Source organism: Neofelis nebulosa, chromosome 4 (genome assembly GCF_028018385.1).
Source record: "Neofelis nebulosa isolate mNeoNeb1 chromosome 4, mNeoNeb1.pri, whole genome shotgun sequence".
NCBI lineage: Eukaryota > Metazoa > Chordata > Mammalia > Carnivora > Felidae > Neofelis > Neofelis nebulosa.
This window is the reverse complement of record NC_080785.1, coordinates 165497320-165515225: the sequence shown is the minus strand read 5'-3', so window position 1 is coordinate 165515225 and position 17906 is coordinate 165497320. Positions and strand designations below refer to the sequence as shown.

At 50.5% G+C, this 17906-nt stretch overlaps 1 protein-coding gene across 2 annotated transcripts in view; it reads right to left on the bottom strand.

The window, feature by feature from the left end:
* MLLT1 (MLLT1 super elongation complex subunit) overlaps nucleotides 1-17906 on the bottom strand; it is a 68159-nt gene that overhangs the window by 39147 nt on the left and 11106 nt on the right. For both annotated transcript variants that reach the window (XM_058728283.1, XM_058728282.1), the window contains exon 3: nucleotides 12326-12408. In XM_058728283.1, coding sequence (XP_058584266.1) covers nucleotides 12326-12408 — 83 coding nt within the window. The remainder of the gene's footprint in view (nucleotides 1-12325; nucleotides 12409-17906) is intronic.

Sequence of the window (17906 nt, the reverse complement as noted above, 5' to 3'; positions counted from 1 at the left end):
TGCCTGTGTATCTCACCAACAGTTAATGTCGAACTGAACGATAAGCACCAGAGAAATCTTGCGAAAGTAGTTTTGCAGGTAGAAAGTCGAAGAAAACACTTATGACCTAACACTCCCTGTACGTCCCCTCCCCCTGAGCACTGAGCGACAACCACAGCCTCCCACAACAAAAGCACTGCCCACGGCTCCTACCCCGGGGCGACTTGCATAAACTTACTAAGTTGCACCTACAGCATCTCAAGAATCCTTTCTTGGCTGTTGCACTCGACGACCTCGCCACAGTACAGCTGTTGTGGAAGACAGCATGGTGTTTCCTCAAAATATTAAAAATAGATTTACCATGTGTCAGTAATTGCACTTCTGGATATGTACCCAAAGGAACTGAAGGCAGGATCTCAAAGAGATATTTCTATACTCCTGTTCCTCGCAGCAGCATTCACAGCAGCTAAAATGTGGAAGGACCCCAAGTGTCTGCAGATAGACAAACGGATAAGCACAATGTGGCAGGTGTATCCACACGATATAACGCTATTTAGCTGTACAAAGGAATGAGGCACGGTCACACACTGCAACGTGGATGAACCCTGAAAACACGATCCTCAGTGAAGAGAGCCAAACACCGAAGGACCAACGCTCGATGAGTCTACTTGTATGAGGAACCTACAACAGGCAAGTTCACGGACCGAAAGTAGAACAGAGGTCGCCAGGGGCCGGGAAGGGGGGAGAAGAGATCATTTCACAGAGACAGTTTTATTTGCGATGCTCAGAAAGCTCTGGAAACAGTAGTAATGGCTGCACGGCATTGTACATGTATCTCATGCCACCGAACTGTGCACTTAAAAACGGTTAGGGGCGCCCGGGTGGCTCAGTCGGTTAAGCGGCAGACTTCGGCTCAGGTCATGATCTGCAGTTCGTGAGATTGGGTCCCGTATCAAGCTCCATGCTGACAGCTCAGAGCCTGCAGCCTGCTTCAGATTCTGTGTCTCCCTCTCTCTCGGCCCCTCCCAGCTCACGCTCTGTCTCTCTCAAAAATAAATGTTAAAAAAATTTTTCTTAATAAAAATGGTTAAAATGGTCAATATTATTTCACAGATGCAGACACACACACACCATAAACCAGAAAAGACAAAATCAATAAAATGGCTTCATCAAAATTAAGACCTTCTACTCTTTGCACAACGCTGGTGAAAGACTGAGAAAGCAAGCCACAGATGGAAAAATATCTGCAAATGAAAGTATCATAAAGGAATGATATCCAGAAATATAAAGAAATCCCAAAAACTCAGTAAGAAAACAGACAACCCAACATTTATAAAAATGGCAGATACTTTGAACAGACACCTCATTAGAGGAATGAAAAGTAAGCATATGAAAACATGCTCAATGCCTTTAGTCATTAGGGAAAAGTCTGGAACCAGATGGTTTTACTGGTAAACTCTACCAAACATTCCAAGAATTAACACTAATTCCACTCAAACTCTTCCAAAAATAGAAGAGGAAGGAATACTTCCTAACATATTCTATGAAGCCAGCATTACTCTGACACCAAAGACAGACAAAGACACCACAAGGAAACTATAGACCAAAATTCCTTGTGAATATAAAATCCTCAAAGGAGTTTCCACTAGCACACAGTGTCACATTTAAAAGATTATACACATAAACCAAACGGTTTTTATCCCAGGAATGCAAGGGCAGTTTAATGTCAGAAAACCAATCAAAATGTAATATGCCATATTAATAAAACAAAGGAAAAAAACAACAACCCCGCATCATTATCTCAGCAGAGACAGAAAAAGTGTTGGAAAAAATGTAATGTCCTTTCATGATGAAAACACTCAGTAAATTAGGAATAGAAGGGGACTTCCTAAACCCGGAAAGGACATTTATGAAAAACCCACCACTAACAGCATAGTCAACAGCAAAAGACTGAAAACTTACTCTTAAGTGTTAAAACGTAAGATCAGGAAAATAAGATGACCACTTTCATCATTACTTTCAACACTGCAGTGGCAAGTCCTAGTCAGAGCAACCAGGCAAGAAAAAGGGGAAAAAAGGAGGTAGGTTTCCAAATGAGAAAGGAAGAAGTAACATTATCTCTGTCTGCTGATCTCTTACACATAGAAAATCCCAAAGAAGCCACACACACACACACAAATAAACAGATTCAGTAAAGTTGCAGGGTACAAGATCAACACACAAAAATCAGTTGTTTCCTTTTTTTTTTTTAAATCAGTTGTTTCTATATACCATCGATAAACAATCCAAAAAGAAAATTAGGAAAACAACTCCACTGACGACAGTATATGCAAAAGCATAAAATACCTAGGAATAAATTCGACCAAGAAGGTAAAGGACTGTATACGGAAAAGTGCAAAACATGGCTGAAAGAAATGAAAAAAAATCTAATTAAATGGAAAGGTTTCCCATATTCATCATTTGGAAGACTTAATAACATTTAAAAAAAAAAAAAAAAAAAGTAACACCTCCAAAGTGACTTACAGATTCAATGCACTCCTTCTCAAAATTCCCGTGGTCTTTTTTACAAAAATGGAAAGCCAGGTATCAAATTCATATAGAACCGCAGAAGCCCCAAATAACGAAAACCACGTTACAAAATAAACAAACAAGAGGAGCCTGGGTGGCTCAGATGGTTAAGTGTCTGACTTCACATCATAGTTCGTAGGTTTAAGCCCCGTGTCAGGCTCTGTGCTGACAGCATAGAGCCTGGAGCCCGCTACGGATTCTGTCTCCCTCGCTCTCTTCCCCTCCCCTTCTTGTGCTCAGTCTTTCAAAAAAAAAAAAAAAAAGTTGAAAAATTTTTGAAAATAAACAAACCCCCCACAGAGTTCGAGGACTGTCATTTCCTAATGTCAAAACTTCCCACAAAGCTACAACAATCCAAACCGAATGGCACCAGTAGAAGGACACAAAAACCAATGAAGTACAAGTGAGAGTCCAGAAAGAAACCCAAACATCTACGGCTGCGATAACTCAACAGTCTCTTAGACAAATGGTGCTAGGACAAATGAATAATCACATTCAAAAGAAAGAATTGGACCCGGCCTCATGGCATATACAGAAATTGACTCGAATCAACTGTCGAGATGTAAGATGTAAAACTATACACGTAATATAAGTTCGCATAGGGATAAACCTTCACAACCTCAGATTTGGCCATGGAGTCTGAGATGTTTTTAACAATTTTTAATGTTCATTTATTTTTGAGAGAGACAGAGTGCAAGTGGGGGAGGGGCAGAGAGAGAGGGAGACACAGGATCCGAAGCAGGCTCCAGGTTCCGAGCCGTCAGCACAGAGCTCGACGCGGGGCTCGAACTCACGGACCGCGAGGTCGTGACCTGAGCCGAAGTCGGACGCTCAACCGACTGAGCCACCCAGGCGCCCCGAGGTATGTTTCACTTTAAAAGAAAATCGTTACCGGAATGGAAAGATATTCGTCCATTACTCTCTGTACTTTGTTGGACTGTGGTATGGGAATGGCTATACATGGGATGTCCAATAAAAAAGAAACACTTCCACTCTGTATTTCTTGCCCGGCCATTCGTTACTATCATCTGTTGCTTTTCTTTTTTTTTTTTTTTTTTAAATTTTTTTTTTTTTCAACATTTTTTTATTTATTTTTGGGACAGAGAGAGACAGAGCATGAACGGGGGAGGGGCAGAGAGAGAGGGAGACACAGAATCGGAAGCAGGCTCCAGGCTCTGAGCCATCAGCCCAGAGCCCGACGCGGGGCTCGAACTCACGGACCGCGAGATCGTGACCTGAGCCGAAGTCGGATGCCTAACCGACTGAGCCACCCGGGCGCCCCTGGAGTCTGAGATTTTGTACTCTGTGAGTAACAAATAAAAGTAGATTAATTTGAACTTCATAAAAACCAGAAGCTTTTACACATAAAAGGACATTATCAGAATATGGTAAAACAACGTACGGGATGGGAGAAAAGATTTGTAAATCATATATCTAGTAAGGGTTTACCATGTGGAACATATGAAGAACTCTTACAACTCCACAGCAAAAACACAGACAATCCAATTAAAAAATGGACAAAGGATGTATATAGACATTTCTCCAAATAACATATACAAACGGCCAATAAGCACATGAGATGTTCAACATCACTGGTCTTTAAGGAAATGCAAATCAAAACCTCAATGAGATACCATCTCATACCCACTAGGAAAGCTATAATAAAAAAAATTGGGGGCCACTTGGGTGGCTCAGTTGGTTGAGCATCTGACTCTTGATTTTGGCTCAGGTCATGATCTCACAGTTCACGGGATCGAGCCCTGCGTTAGGCTCCGCACTGTCAGCACGGAGCCTGCTTGGGATTCTCTCTCTCCCTCTCTCTCTGCACACACACCCTCTCTCTGAAAATAAACATTTAAAAAAAAAACGTTTTTAATGGAAACTAACAAGCATTGATGAGGATGTGGAAAATAAGAGCCCCCATACACTGCTGGTGGGAACATAAAATGGGGCGGCCAACGTAGCAAACAGTTTGGCAGTTCCTCATAAAAGTTAAAGGCAGAATTACCACGTGACCCAGCAATTCCACTCCTAGGTACACACCCAGAGGAAATCAAAACTGGAACTCAAACATGTACATGTACAAGGATGCTCACAGCAGCATGAGTCACAGTAGTGAGCAAGTGGGAACAGCCCAAATGTCTACCGACAGATGTATGAATAAACAAATTACAGGACAGCTGACCTTCACTGTTCATGCGTTCCATATTTATGAATTTGGCCACTCACTATAATGTACTTATGCACCGAAAGTCACCACTCGTGGCTTCCGCATTCATTCACAGACACGCACAGAGTGGTGAAAAGTTTTGAGTTGCGAGTTTCCTGACGCACTTGTTCTCAGCTGATGCAGAGCAAGGTGAGGCTCTGCCTTCTGGGCTCAGCTGTCAGGGTGCAAACAGGTATCCTTCTTGTGGTATATTTAGTGCCATGGTTTTCACATCTTTGTGCTCTCTGTTGGCGATTTTACTATCTGAAAGAGCCCCAAGCATGATGCCGAAGTGCGGTGCCGGGCCTAAGCACAGGAAGGCTGGGACGTGCCTTACAAAGAAAATACATGCGTTAGATGAAGCTTGGCTCAGGCAGTTGGCGGAGTTCAATGTTAATGAATCCGCGGTGTACGTGAAATAAGGTGCATGCAGACACCACACCCAACACAAGGCTATGTGTCAATCAGTTCAGTTGGTGAACACATTGTGACCACAGGCTTCAGGCACCCAACCCTATATTCCCCTCCCCCTTCCAACACTGCTCCGTTTTCCCTAATTCGATTGGGGGTGACCTTGCAGAACACAACCATTGAGAAAACGAAAATGAACTGTACACCCACAGGCTGGACTGTTATCCAGTCATAACAAGGAATGAAGCATGGACATACGACAACATGGATGAACCTCAAAAACGTAACACTAACCAAAAGAAGCCAGAAATGAGAGGACACTTATTACAGGATTTCTTTCATATGAAGTGGCTGGAATGGGTAAACCCAGCGAAGAGGAAGCAGGTTAGAGAAGGGGAGAATGAGGAGATGAAAAGTTGGGATTAACTGTATGTGAATTTCACCTCAAAAAAAATTTTTTTGGGGGGCACCTGGGTGGCTCAGTCGGTTGAGCATCCGACTTCGGCTCAGGTCATGATCTCGCGGTCCGTGAGTTCGATCCCAGCGGCGGGTTCTGTGCTGACAGCTCGGAGCCTGGAGCCTGCTTCAGATTCTGTGTCTCCCTCTCTCTCTGCCCCTTCCCCGCTCATGCCCTGTCTCTCTCTGTCTCTCAAAATTGAATAAACGTTAAAAAAAAAAAAAAAATTAACAACAACAAAAACAAATTTTCTTTGACAAACGTGGTATCACATTTGGTCTTTGTTCCTGGCACAGATCTCCAAAACCCTTGGAATGTCCTGAGTGACAGAGGCATCTTTGATTCTCATGAGACAACTCTTGGTGGCCCCTAGACGGGGTTGGCTGGATGGGGCTGGTTACCAGAAAGGCCAAGCCTTGATTAGACACTTGGATCTTTCAGCCCCACCCCAATCTCCAGAGAAGGGTGAGGGGCCGAAGGCTGAGTTAGTCACAAACGGCCAATGATGTTAATCAATCACGCCTGCATACTGAAACCTCCATAAAAACCCATAACCAATGGGGTTTGGAAAGCACAGGAGGTGCCAGGAGGGTGGCGCATCCTGGGAGGGCATGGAAACCCTGCGCCCCCACCCTATACACCGCTTCCAGCTGGCTGTTCCTGAATTGTATCCCTTACAATAAGCTGGCAACAGTCAGTAAAACAGTTTATCAGAGTTTTCTGAGCCGTTCTAGCAAATCATGGAACCTGAGGAGGGGCGTCATGGGCACCAGCCAGTCTGAAGTATGGGAGACGGATGCTTCAACTGGCATTTGGAGTGGGGGCAGTCCCACGGGACCACGTCCTTAACCTGGGGGCCTCTACGAGTTCAGAGTAGGTAGTGTCACAATTGAATCAAACTGGAGGACACCCAACCAGTGTCCGGAGAATCGGAGCTGGAGAAGTGGTGTTGGAAAGGACCACTCTCGTTTGGGTCAGAAGTGACGTTAGTAAAAATGCTCAACAATGCAGAGATCTCACTTTTGCGCTAAGACAAACCTCCCCACCTCGCCCACCCCACGGCACCGTTTTTTCCCCTTTCGGGAAAGGAGTGCTTTATCTGCGAAAGAACACACCGCCAACAGGTCAAACAGAATGTGGCCTCGCCTGAGTGCCAGTGCCAAACGCCACATAAAGTAGAATGCCTTCACTTCACCGACAACGCCATACATTCGGGGTCACGCGTGGCTAAAACGCCTCGCGCTTACACAAGAAAGTGTCCTGTGCCTGACAAAGTGCCCTTCCCTGCTGTGGGCACAGATCCACTGTGCTCACCGGGGAAGCCCGTCGCCATCTTTCTTCATCTCTGGACCGGGGGGTGACTCCCTCCAGGCGGGTGGGTCTCAGAGGCTGCTTTCTCAACCCGCCTTTCTTACACAGATCAAGCAGAAGGCGAGGACACCACCTCACCAGCGGCAGTAACAACGCGCACTTGGAAATGCTCGGCCTGTGCTGGGCGCTGGGCCGAGCACTTGCCTTCCATCTCCGAATCTCCCTACCAGCCCTGAGAGGCAGGCACAACTAGGAGCCCCATCGAGCGGACGGAGAAACTGAGGCCCAGGGAGGGGACCTGTCCACTCCCCCTCTGCTTGCTATCTCAAAGATCACCTGCAGCTGAGGAGGAGCCAAACGCAACCCTTGCCTACGTCAGGGCGGAAAAGCCATCAGGACAGCCGCTCACAACCACCCTGCTTCAACCAGTACTCCGACCCTACGGGAGCTCCTTTCAGGGTTAACCGGCGTCTACTTTCCCACGACCGTCTGATCTTCACAAAGCTACTAAAGCAGAGACCTATGTTCGGATATCTGCAGAACACAATACAGAAAACCCTGTCCCTGTCACACAGATGTAAGCAACCAGCGGGATTTGTGAACAGTGGACATCCTAGGTCATGCCTGTCTTGGGTATTTATGCAACGCGTGTACCTCCATGATCACAGGCTTGCTGGCTCAATCCCAGCTCTGCCAATTACCGCGTGGCCTTCACCACACGACTGGGTACCCAGGAGCCCCTTCATCCAGAGACTGGGGCGGCGATGACCTTCCTCCGTGACCCATCTGGAGACTCAGTAAGTACCTGCTGTGCAGAGCACCTGGCCCAGGGCGCACGCCTCAGGGGACCTGTAACTGGGCTTGTCCCCAGGCCCCTCCCACAGTGGGCCTCGATTCCTGGGTTTTCTCAGTGCAGGGCTGCCCTCTAGAGCTCTGGGGACAAAACCTCCTCCAGGAACAGAGGAGACCAGCATCCGTCCTGAGCAGAACAAGCTGCGCTTCTAACAGGCTCACAGCAGCCCTTCTGCCCCAGGCACACAAGCCTCTGCAGGAATTGGTCAGACGAGGAACCCTTATGAACAGGACCTTCCTTTTTTTTTTTTTTTTTTTTTTTTAACAGAAAAAACTAGCCGCACAAAAACGGAGTTCAAAGGAAAACACGAGCCCAAACTTGAAAAACCTACTATACCTATAATGAGAGAATCATACCGTAAGTAAACCATACCTCAAGGAACCAGACTCGAACAAAAACTCTTAACCTGAAACCAGAGGCTGCCCTGGCTTGCTGGAGGCCCAGGGGCAGTGAGCTGCACATGTGCGCCCTCTAAAGGGGCATCTGGGGACGTGGCGACATGCAGGGCGGGGCAAAGGAACTGGGAATAGACGCTCCAGGAGCCGGGGTCCCACCCCGCCCTTGTAAGACACACGGGAGCACACGCACACACACACCCGCCCACCCCAAATAAGAAAGCCTAGGGATCCCGAAAGAGCACGCGGGGATGCAGGACACCCTCAGAGAGGTCCTCTCTGCTTCCTCAATGCCCCGGTGTAGCCGAGGGTGCTGTGCCCGGGAGGGACAAGTCCTATGGCCACAGGGTCACCGGGAATACCTCAGGGAACCCAGTCCAGGAAGTCTGGACGCAAGGCTCACTTGAGATACGTGAGCTCAAGGCTCGTGTACCATGAGATACGGCAGAGGCAGTGACCCACAGGGCGGACCTCTCTGTGGCTCCTATGCAGGTGGGCAGGTCGCACCTGCTCAGTCTGGGTTTCGGAGCACCTGGGGCTTCGGCTTGGGGCCGGCCTAGGTCTCCCCCACTGTGCCGCATGAGGCTGAGAAGCAGGGCTGAACAAAAGCACCAACCCTGCTCTGCCCTGCCCCAACACCCCCAGACATGCAGCCAGCCCCACAAAGCCACCTGCTGAGCCAGGGCACTGCAAAGGCCAGGCACTTGATCCTCCCTCCGAGGGCTCCCTAGCTGCCCTCCCATACGTGGTCTGACATTCCACAAATGCAGGGTGACCACTCGGCCTGGAGGGACTCTCTGGAATGCAGTCCTTACGCAGACCAAAACGTCAGAAGGGACAGACGTGGCTCTTCTCTGGGACAAGTGTTCTTAAATGATCTCCTGCCGTTCTGCAGTGAACTTCACGCAATCCCAAGTGGTGGACGTGCCAGAGGGGAGAAAACACTGGGTCATCTAGGCTCTGCACCAACCTCCTGTGCAAGCTGGAACACAAGACACCCTCTCCGGGCCTCAGAGTCCTCAATGGTCTCGAGGGAGACAAAGGGGTCTGACTGCAGCCTCAAAACCAGAAAAAAAAAATGCTTCTGAGAGAAACAACCCAAGTGTCCGTCGATGGGTGAATGGGTCAAGAAAACACAGGGTGTGTGCGCGCACGTGGATACACATACACATACACACACAGAGCAATGTTATTTGGGTTTAAAGAGGAAGGAAATCCTTCATGGATGAACCTGGAGAGAATATGTGAAGCGAAATAAGCCAGACAGGGAAAGACAAATCCCACACGGTATCACTTGTATGCGGAACCTGAAAAGACAAGGAAATCATAGGAACAGAGTAGAAAGTAGTTATCAGGGGCTGGGGGGCGGGGAGTGGGGAGATGGTCGATCAAAGGGTACAGACGTTCAATTGTAAGATGAACAGGGTCCGGGGACCTGGGTGTGATGCGGTGACGAAGGCTGACAACGCCAGCATTAGCTCAAATTTGCTAAGAGTAGAACTTAAGTTCTCACTCCAAAAAAAACAGGGCATGTAAGGTGACGAATGTGTTAAGTCAACGGGGAAAATCTTCTCACAACTGTGCGGATGCCAAATCATCACGTGGTGCACTCAAATGTCTTACAATTTCATTCGTCAGTTATACCTCAGTGAAGCTGAAGAAAAGAAAGTGCTTCTGGGTCCCGCAGTAAATCGGCAGCCCCGGGGAGCAGTCCTTGCGTGGGCCCGTGGGCTAGCGCAGCTCCCAGCGAGGGCAGGAAGCAGCCGAGAGCCCGGTCGGGGAGACAGCGCGGGCTGGGGTCACAAATGCTGAGCAACCACCCCTCCTCCAGGGGGCGAGCCACTGGGGAAGGCTCCACTCGGCTCGCCAAGAAGCCGGAACAGATCTGGATGGCCCTTGCGGCCCCTCCCAGCTGCCAAACCTTCTCTGGGGCTGCGTGGGTACTGAGCAGTGTCCCACACCCGGCAGGAGAGGCCTGGGGCAGCGAAGCGCGCTAACAGAGGCGGCAAAAGCCACCACAGGAGAAGTGCCAGCTGAGGCACAAGCACCATGCACCCCTGTCTCTCGCCAACGTTTGTCTCTCGCCAAGAAAACCTGGAGAGCAGCAAGGGTCCCCGGGCCAGGGGAGAGAGCTCCGCGAGCCAGCGCCACTGACACAGCAATGTACGGCCTCTGGGTGGGACCCCCTCCCCTGGGCCAAGCCCCAGCCTCCTGGCAGAACCTTGGGGGCACTGGCAGGCTGAGCGGGCACCACCAGGGTCTAGGTGGCTGCAAACACAGCTCCCGGTAAGGAGGGGAGGGTGTGCGTGTCAGGGACCAGACAGCAGACAGGTCAGTTTCAGGGAACACAAAAGCCTTGCTGGACTGTGGGACCCCAGACTGCTTCTGAACCTCAAAGGAACTAATCCGCGCAACCCAGAGATTTAACTGGCCACGGGGCTCCCATACCACCCACCCCGAAGAATACCCAGTGTGCACAAATGCCAAGAGCTTTCTGCAGATGGACGCAGTCTCCCCAGCCAGTCAGCGGGCGGCTATCATCATCCCCTACACACAGGCTTCCCCCAGGGAGCTGAGAGGCCAGCGACACCTGCCCAGAGACTCACCCTGGCATCAGTCCCCGCCCCTTCTCCACACTCCCGGAGCAGCGAGAGGCCTCCTGACGCACGACGTCGGAAGACCGCCCTGCGGCTTGCTGCACGGCCCAGCCAGAGCCGGGTGGCATCGCGCCCCTATCCCCTGCCTCAGCCCCTGCTGAACAGACACGGAGCCTCTGCCCATGCAGACAGGCTGGCCTCTTCTCTCTAGAGTGGCCGGTCACCGGGCCTCTCGGGTCTTGATTCCCTGAAAGCCTCAGGACGACCCAGACTACTATGACCAGGGCCCAGGAGGGCCGGCAGCCCAGTCCCACCGAGTCACGCCCACTGAAATGGCACTTGGCTCCCAGCGGGCCAGCACACCTGAGCACCGTTCCCAGAGTCCTTGATGCCTGGTGGGTTGCACAACAGCCAGGTACAAGCAGGGGGCCCACTAAGCAAGTGGTGGCTTCCCAGGGAGATCTCCTTCCTGAAGGAAGGCAGAGCTGCCAGCAGCCAGTCTAGCTAAAGCTCACCATAGCCTCTTGGTGGCGCCTGTGAGGAGCAGAGGCAGGCTGCCAGGAAGGCTCTTTTTAATTACTGGGCTCAAAAAAAAAAAAAAAAAAAAAAAAAAAAAAAAAAAAAACAAAAAAAAAAAGCTATGATCTGAATGTGTCTCCCCAAAACTCCTATGTCGAGTCCTAAGCCCCAAAGGTGACAGACTGAGGAGGCGGGACCCACCCTCACGAATGGAATGAGTGTTCTCATAAAGGAGACCCACGGACCCCTTGTGCCATCCACATGAGGACATGGCGAGAAGTCTGGGACCCAGAAGAAGGCCCCCCCCGACCAAGTGGCCACCGTGATCTTGGACTTCCAGCCTCCAGAACTGTCAACGGTAAATTTCTGTTGTTTATGAGCCATCCAGGCTGTGATATTTAGTTACAGCAGCACAAACGGAATAAAACTATAAAAATACATACACCCATAGAAAATGGTCTAGAAAATACACATGGAGGGAAAGAAAACGACAACCCTTTACAATCCTTCCACCCAGAACACCATTTTCAACACTTCTGATCAACTTCATTCCTTTTGTCTAGAAATACCACACATAAACTTGCTTTTTTCACCCAACAATATTCAACACCTTCCTCATCCCAGCAGGTCACTGAAGCCTCCGCTAAGAGGCACCGAAAGCACATCCGCCCAGTCGCCTACCGTCGGACAGTCAGGTGACTTCGCATGCCGGCCCCTGCTCACGGCCCAGTTACCAACCCTCCAAGACCACGCACGCACTCTGGCCCCGTCACGGCATGTCACTGCCGACTCGGGGGCCGCACGCACCTTCAGGGCAGCTGAACGGGACGTGGTCCGGCTGCTCCCCAAGAAGGCCACGTGCACCTGCGCCCCCAGCCCCCGCCTCCCCCGCGAGACGGACGTGCCAGCGCTCGGACTCGGGCGTCCGCTCCCAGGGCTTCCAACACCCCGCCGCGCGTGCGTCACCGGTTCCACCTCCTCTTTGGTGAACTGTGTGTCCTTCTCACTGCCGTCCCCGGATCCTACCTTGTTTTTGAAGTACACCTCGATGGGCATGATGAAGCCAGCGTAACCCGACTCCTCCACTTTATAAGGGGGCTCCTTGCACACTAAAAAGAAAGGGAAACGCATCATCAGCTTCCTGCACATCCAAAAGCCCGGCCGCAGGCGGCGGTAAGCACGCAGCCCCTCCACACCTCCCCTCCGGGGCTCAGCTGGCCTCACGGGACTGCGGGGCTTTCCGGGAGGCCAGCTCCCCCGGGAGTGTCAAATCCCATGGAATTCGAAGCATCACAGGGCACAGGAGGAGCAGAGCCGGAGAAAGGTGACCCCATCGCGGAAGCAGAGCAGCAGAGGGGCGCGGGAAGGGGCGCGACACCAGCTGAGACGGAGGAGCCACTGCCGGCCACAGGCCACTCAAGTCCAACCGAATCAGGGCAGTGAGCGTAACGTGGGTGAGGTGCCAACCCCCTGGGGCCCCAGCATCCCAGGCAGGGCGGTGTCCACCACCTTCCACTGCTCCCTCACACCCGTGAACCGAGGCCCAGCTGGGCGCCAGTGCACAGGCGCGGGGAGATGGGAGACGGTGATGGTGGGTCTAAGCTGGGACTCTCCTGGGTTCTATTTTAGCGCTGAACAAAGGCATTCCCAAGCGACTGGACAGAGATTCGTTAACCTCGGAGGCTGAAAAGAAAAAAAAGCTGAAACTAAAAAGAACAGCAAAGTACAAGCAAAATGACCTCCAGCAATCTTACCCTCCGGAACAAACCTCAATGTTTTGACATGCATGCTGTCATGAAAATACCGTTCTCCCGCTTTTAACAAAAACCAGCACAGTACAGGTCAAATCTCCTGGTCCTCCACCCCTCCCTCTCCAGAGGCAATCACTATTGGAAGGCAGGAAAACATCCCGTCAGTCGTGAGAAACAATTATGCACACCTCTGCCCCGGTCAGGTAATTCTTAAGTGGGCCAGAAATTGCTGGAAAAAACAGTGCATGGAAAAAAATGAAAGCGGGCTTTTTAAAATGAAAACATTGTAAGATTTTTCTCTTAAAAAAATCTCTTAAGCTCTCAAATCATCAAGTATCAGACCTCAAACATCTCATGAGTCTCACCTAACCCAAAAACTGGCCAATGGGGTAGATTTGGAACAGGCAGAGGCCATCATAGGCAGGGCAGCCTTGCATGGGACCCCGGGTTGCAAACCACAGGGGAGCAGGGGAGGGGTTCGTGGCTCAGGCCTCACGGAGAGCAGTCTGAAGCTACAAGGACAGCTGAGGGGTAAGAGCTGGCCTTGGCGCCCTCCACCCCATCCCACCCTCCCTATGAGGCCAGCTACCGTCTCCCCAGCAGTGTGCTCACTCGGCACTCTGGGTGCCAGTCCCCACTCCCCGCCGTAGGAAAAGCACATGGCTGGTAAACGAGGCTTACTCAACTGGACTGGCCTCCCCAGTGGTGTCGGGGAAGGGGGCTCCCTGAACAGTCCCGGCACATGCCACAGCGCACAGCACAGCCTCCTGGAGGCCAGCAGTAGCCCTGGCTGCCTCTGAACCCTGCACCCTGAACACTGTCACTGACACCAGGGTCTACACCTGAATCATTACTGCCACCAAACACAGCAGTGACTGCATTCATTCGTGTACTCTACACCATTTGCGTCGGGCACCGTCAGGTGCTGGGATGATGACAGAGGCCATGAGAACATCTCTGGTCCGTCGCGGGTTACTCTGGGTGTCACCACCCTCTGTCTGACAGTTAGCCCACCTAGAAGTATGGAGCAGCCCTGCCCCCAGGACAACAGGCAGTGACCCTGGTAGCCTGGGACACTGTCACGGGTGAGCTCAGCAACAAATCTCTATTCTAGCCAGTCTCCTTCTGCTCCTCGGATGTCCTCCTGTAGGTGCTGGATGGGAAGCTCAGGTGTAGCCGACCCCAAGACACCTCTTTATCTCCCCCTTAAACCTGTATCGCCCAGCATCCACGCTCAGGACGCGAGCTGCCCACCACTCACCCAAGGCCGCACGGTCAGCCCGACTCCTCCCTCTCCCAAGGTCACCCAAGTGCTATCATGTCTGCCTCCAAAACACTCTAGAATGTACCCCACCGCCCCAGCATCCTGCACCACTGCTCCAGCCCAGGCACCCTGCCTCTCTCACATGGGTTACCGCCAGCACACTAGCCGTTCTGCCTCGGGCTCACTCCCAGGATCTTCTGCACAGGCAGCTGTAATGATCATTCTGAAGTGTGAACCGGACCGGGTCCCCTGATGGCACCCCACTGCCCTCAGGACCAACTTCAAGCCCCTCCACGGGGCTGCAAGGTGTTTTGTCACCTCCAGCCTCACCTCTCATCAGCCTGGCCTCGGGTCCCCTAAGACCCAGCCACAGTGACCCTCTCACATCATGGATCACTTCCTTCTAATGACCTCATTTTGAAACTGGGGGGGGGGGGGGGGCCACTCCCTAACCAGAAGCCTGCTGGTCAACAGAACCCACCCTGACTTACAAAGAGCTGTCAATAACAGTTCCCATCCACCTGCAGCGAAGAGCCCAAAGAAACAGGAAAAATTTGGAGACTACAGGAGAACTTGGGGAAAATTAAAAAAAAAAAATTTAAACCAACAAACTAGAGCCAACGTCCTTAGATCCCAGATATGCCCAACAGATAAAAACAAGACATCTAAAAAGGGACAATTAGAGAGTAGGAAAGGGCTCCTAGATGTTACAAATATACCACTCGCAATTTTATAATTCAATGGAAAGACAAAGTTGAGACTGTAGAACAAAAAGACACATTTTTAAAGGGTGAGATGTAAGAAAACAATTCAGATTAAACAAATGCTAATAGCAACTGATATTTATAAAGTACCTACTGTGTGCCAGGCACTATTCTTAGCACTATTCTATACATATTAGCTCATTTAATCCTTAAGAAAACCTTGTGACACAAATACAATTGTTTCTGTTCTACACAGGAAAATATTTGAGCATAGAGAAGTTAGGTAAAGAAGCATCCCAGGAAGAAGAAAGAGAAAATAGACATTGTCAAAGAAGTAGAAGAAAACTTTTCTGAGCTAAAAATGAAGAACACCAAACATCCAACACTAAGAACAACAAGAAGAGCCTAGAAATAATGCTATAAAAAATATTTTAAATGTTTCTAGAGAAAAGCAAACAAACAAAACAGGTCCTCTGCAATAGCATGAGACCCTGATAGCAACAGACTCCTCAGAAGACAAAGAAGCAGTACTTTAAAAGCTCTAAGTGATAGTGATTCTCAAATTAAAATATTATACCCAACCAAACTATCAGTCATGTATGACAACAGAACAGCTAGCACTTTCGAATATCCCAGGAGTCAGAGTTTATTTCCCACACACCTTTCTTTAGAAACTGTTTAAGTAATTAGTCTCTTAGGACATTACTCATTAGAAATTACTCCAGTAAAACAAGGCAAAACACCAGGTAATAAATAAATCCCTGGAAGAGAACAGTAAAATCCCGGGGTAATAGCTACAGAGGTGGCCTTGAGAGCTGCCAGTCCTCATTAAAGAAGGAAGACAAAGAGAACCAGATCGGAATATCCAGGAGGGGGAAGAAACGCCACCAGATAAAGGAAGTGATGGACAGAATACAAAAAAAATGCGGCTCTTCTGATGAAGACACAAGGCAAGGGGAAAAAAGGGAGAAGCAAATTTTTCACGAAGTTACAGCCCAAACATGAGGCAAAGTAAACAGGGCTATGTTTTCACTAAGAATGATAAAAAGAACTCATCTGACCTTGACATGACCTTGAGTGGTCTCCTTGGAGTGGCCCAGGGCTCAGCGGATGAGTGGCATCCTGGCAACCCGACCAGCCTAGCAGTGAACAGACTCAATAAAGTCACGACGGTGTGTGGTTTCCAGCGTCTAGAATTAACCCCTAATCTGGGAGCAGAAGTGCCCGTTTCAGTTCAACAGTCTTAACAAGGTCAAGTGTGGCTCCCAAAAGGAGGGGTATAAGGTTCAAGGGAAGACAGGGATGCTCACGTGTTTCTCTTCCCAGACAGAGAGTCAGAAAGCACTGACAAAAGCTGACCGGGCTGAGGAAGCCATTCACTCGCTCAGTAAATAGTAAGCGCCTACGATACCTTTCAGCACCGGGGTCACGGCAGCAAACTAAAGCAAAACACAAGCCTCTGCCTTGGGGGAGGAGGGAAGGTGGAAAATACAAGTGATATGTACTCTCTGTTAAGGTGGCTAAAGAGGGGAGAAAACAGAAGAAGGCTAAGAAGCGTGTGGCCGTGTGGGTGGTTAAAGAAAGAAACCATGAGTTCGGCCCAGCAGCCAGAGCTCTTTCCAAAACGGTGACTGCAGCCTCTGCGGAGGATCCAAATGGTGAGCAGGTTGGACTCCTCACTCAAGGTCAAAGGACTCACAGAGATGACCACTGAAAACGAGTCACTTACCCGCACAACATTGGAGGAGACGCTGGAGGAAGGGCGGGAGTTTGGGCTGGAGCTGGTAAGCCAGAGACAGGGCTTCAGTGTGGAAGATCAAGAAGCAAGCAGCAAACTCAATGCTACTGCTCTAAGATGCGAGGGAAGGACAAACCCAGGAAGGGCCAGAGTGCCCCCGGGAGGGGTGACAGGTGTGGGACAGTAAGGGGAACTTCACGCCCTGCACACCTCTGTTGGGTTTGTTATGAGCACGTATTCGATTTGAAAAATACTTTTAAAGCCCATCAAGTGTAATTTCAGAGAGCCCTGCCCCAAATTCTCTTTAACCTGATCCACGTTGCACTGACAACTGGCAAGATGAGTTCTGTCCACACAACACACAGGGAACTGGGCGTTTATCATCTGATACATCTGATGCAGCCGCTGTGTGTGGGCATCCGTCCGTCCGCACTCACAGGCAGACTTCGCAACCAGCACGATTCAGCTACTGATTACACCTCTTCCCTTGATGCGCTCAGAGGGCGCACCCCACTCATCACCCCACTTCCCAAGTTCCAGGAGCTCAGAGGCTGTGCCGCTTCCATGTGACCACAGTGGCCCACTGGGCCTCTCCGAACCTCAGTGGACACATCTACCTTGCAGGGATTCTGGGAGGCCCCACGTCGCCGGGCTGTCGTGGCCCATGGCGCAGAGCAAGGGCATGATAAACACAGACTGCCGTTAACATTACTCCTGGTGGCTGCTTGCTTACTGGCCTGGTGGGGACAGAGATGAAACACGCAGCTTACAGGTGGATGGACAGCACCCTGGGGCCACCCCAGAGAGAAAGGGAGAAGAGAGGGGAGGGCAATGGTGAAGGAGAACTGGAGAGGAGGCAGCCCAAGGAAGCACGGAGGGCCCAGGCCAGAAGGCTGGCAGCCACAGACAGCTGGTAAGCTGGTAAGTCAGAGACAGGGCTTCAGTGTGGCTGCCAGCACAGGCACAGCCTGAGCGAATGGGCGTACCGGCCGCCGGTAACACGCTGCGGCATTGACCCAGCCCCTGAGCCTGTGTGCAGACCCTGCTTTAAAGCACAGGCTGTGTAGCCGGCCCGCTTGCACCTGCCCCCCATCTGTAAGGGGGTTGTGGGGAGACTGAACAGAGACCCCGCACAGGAAAAGAGCTTAGC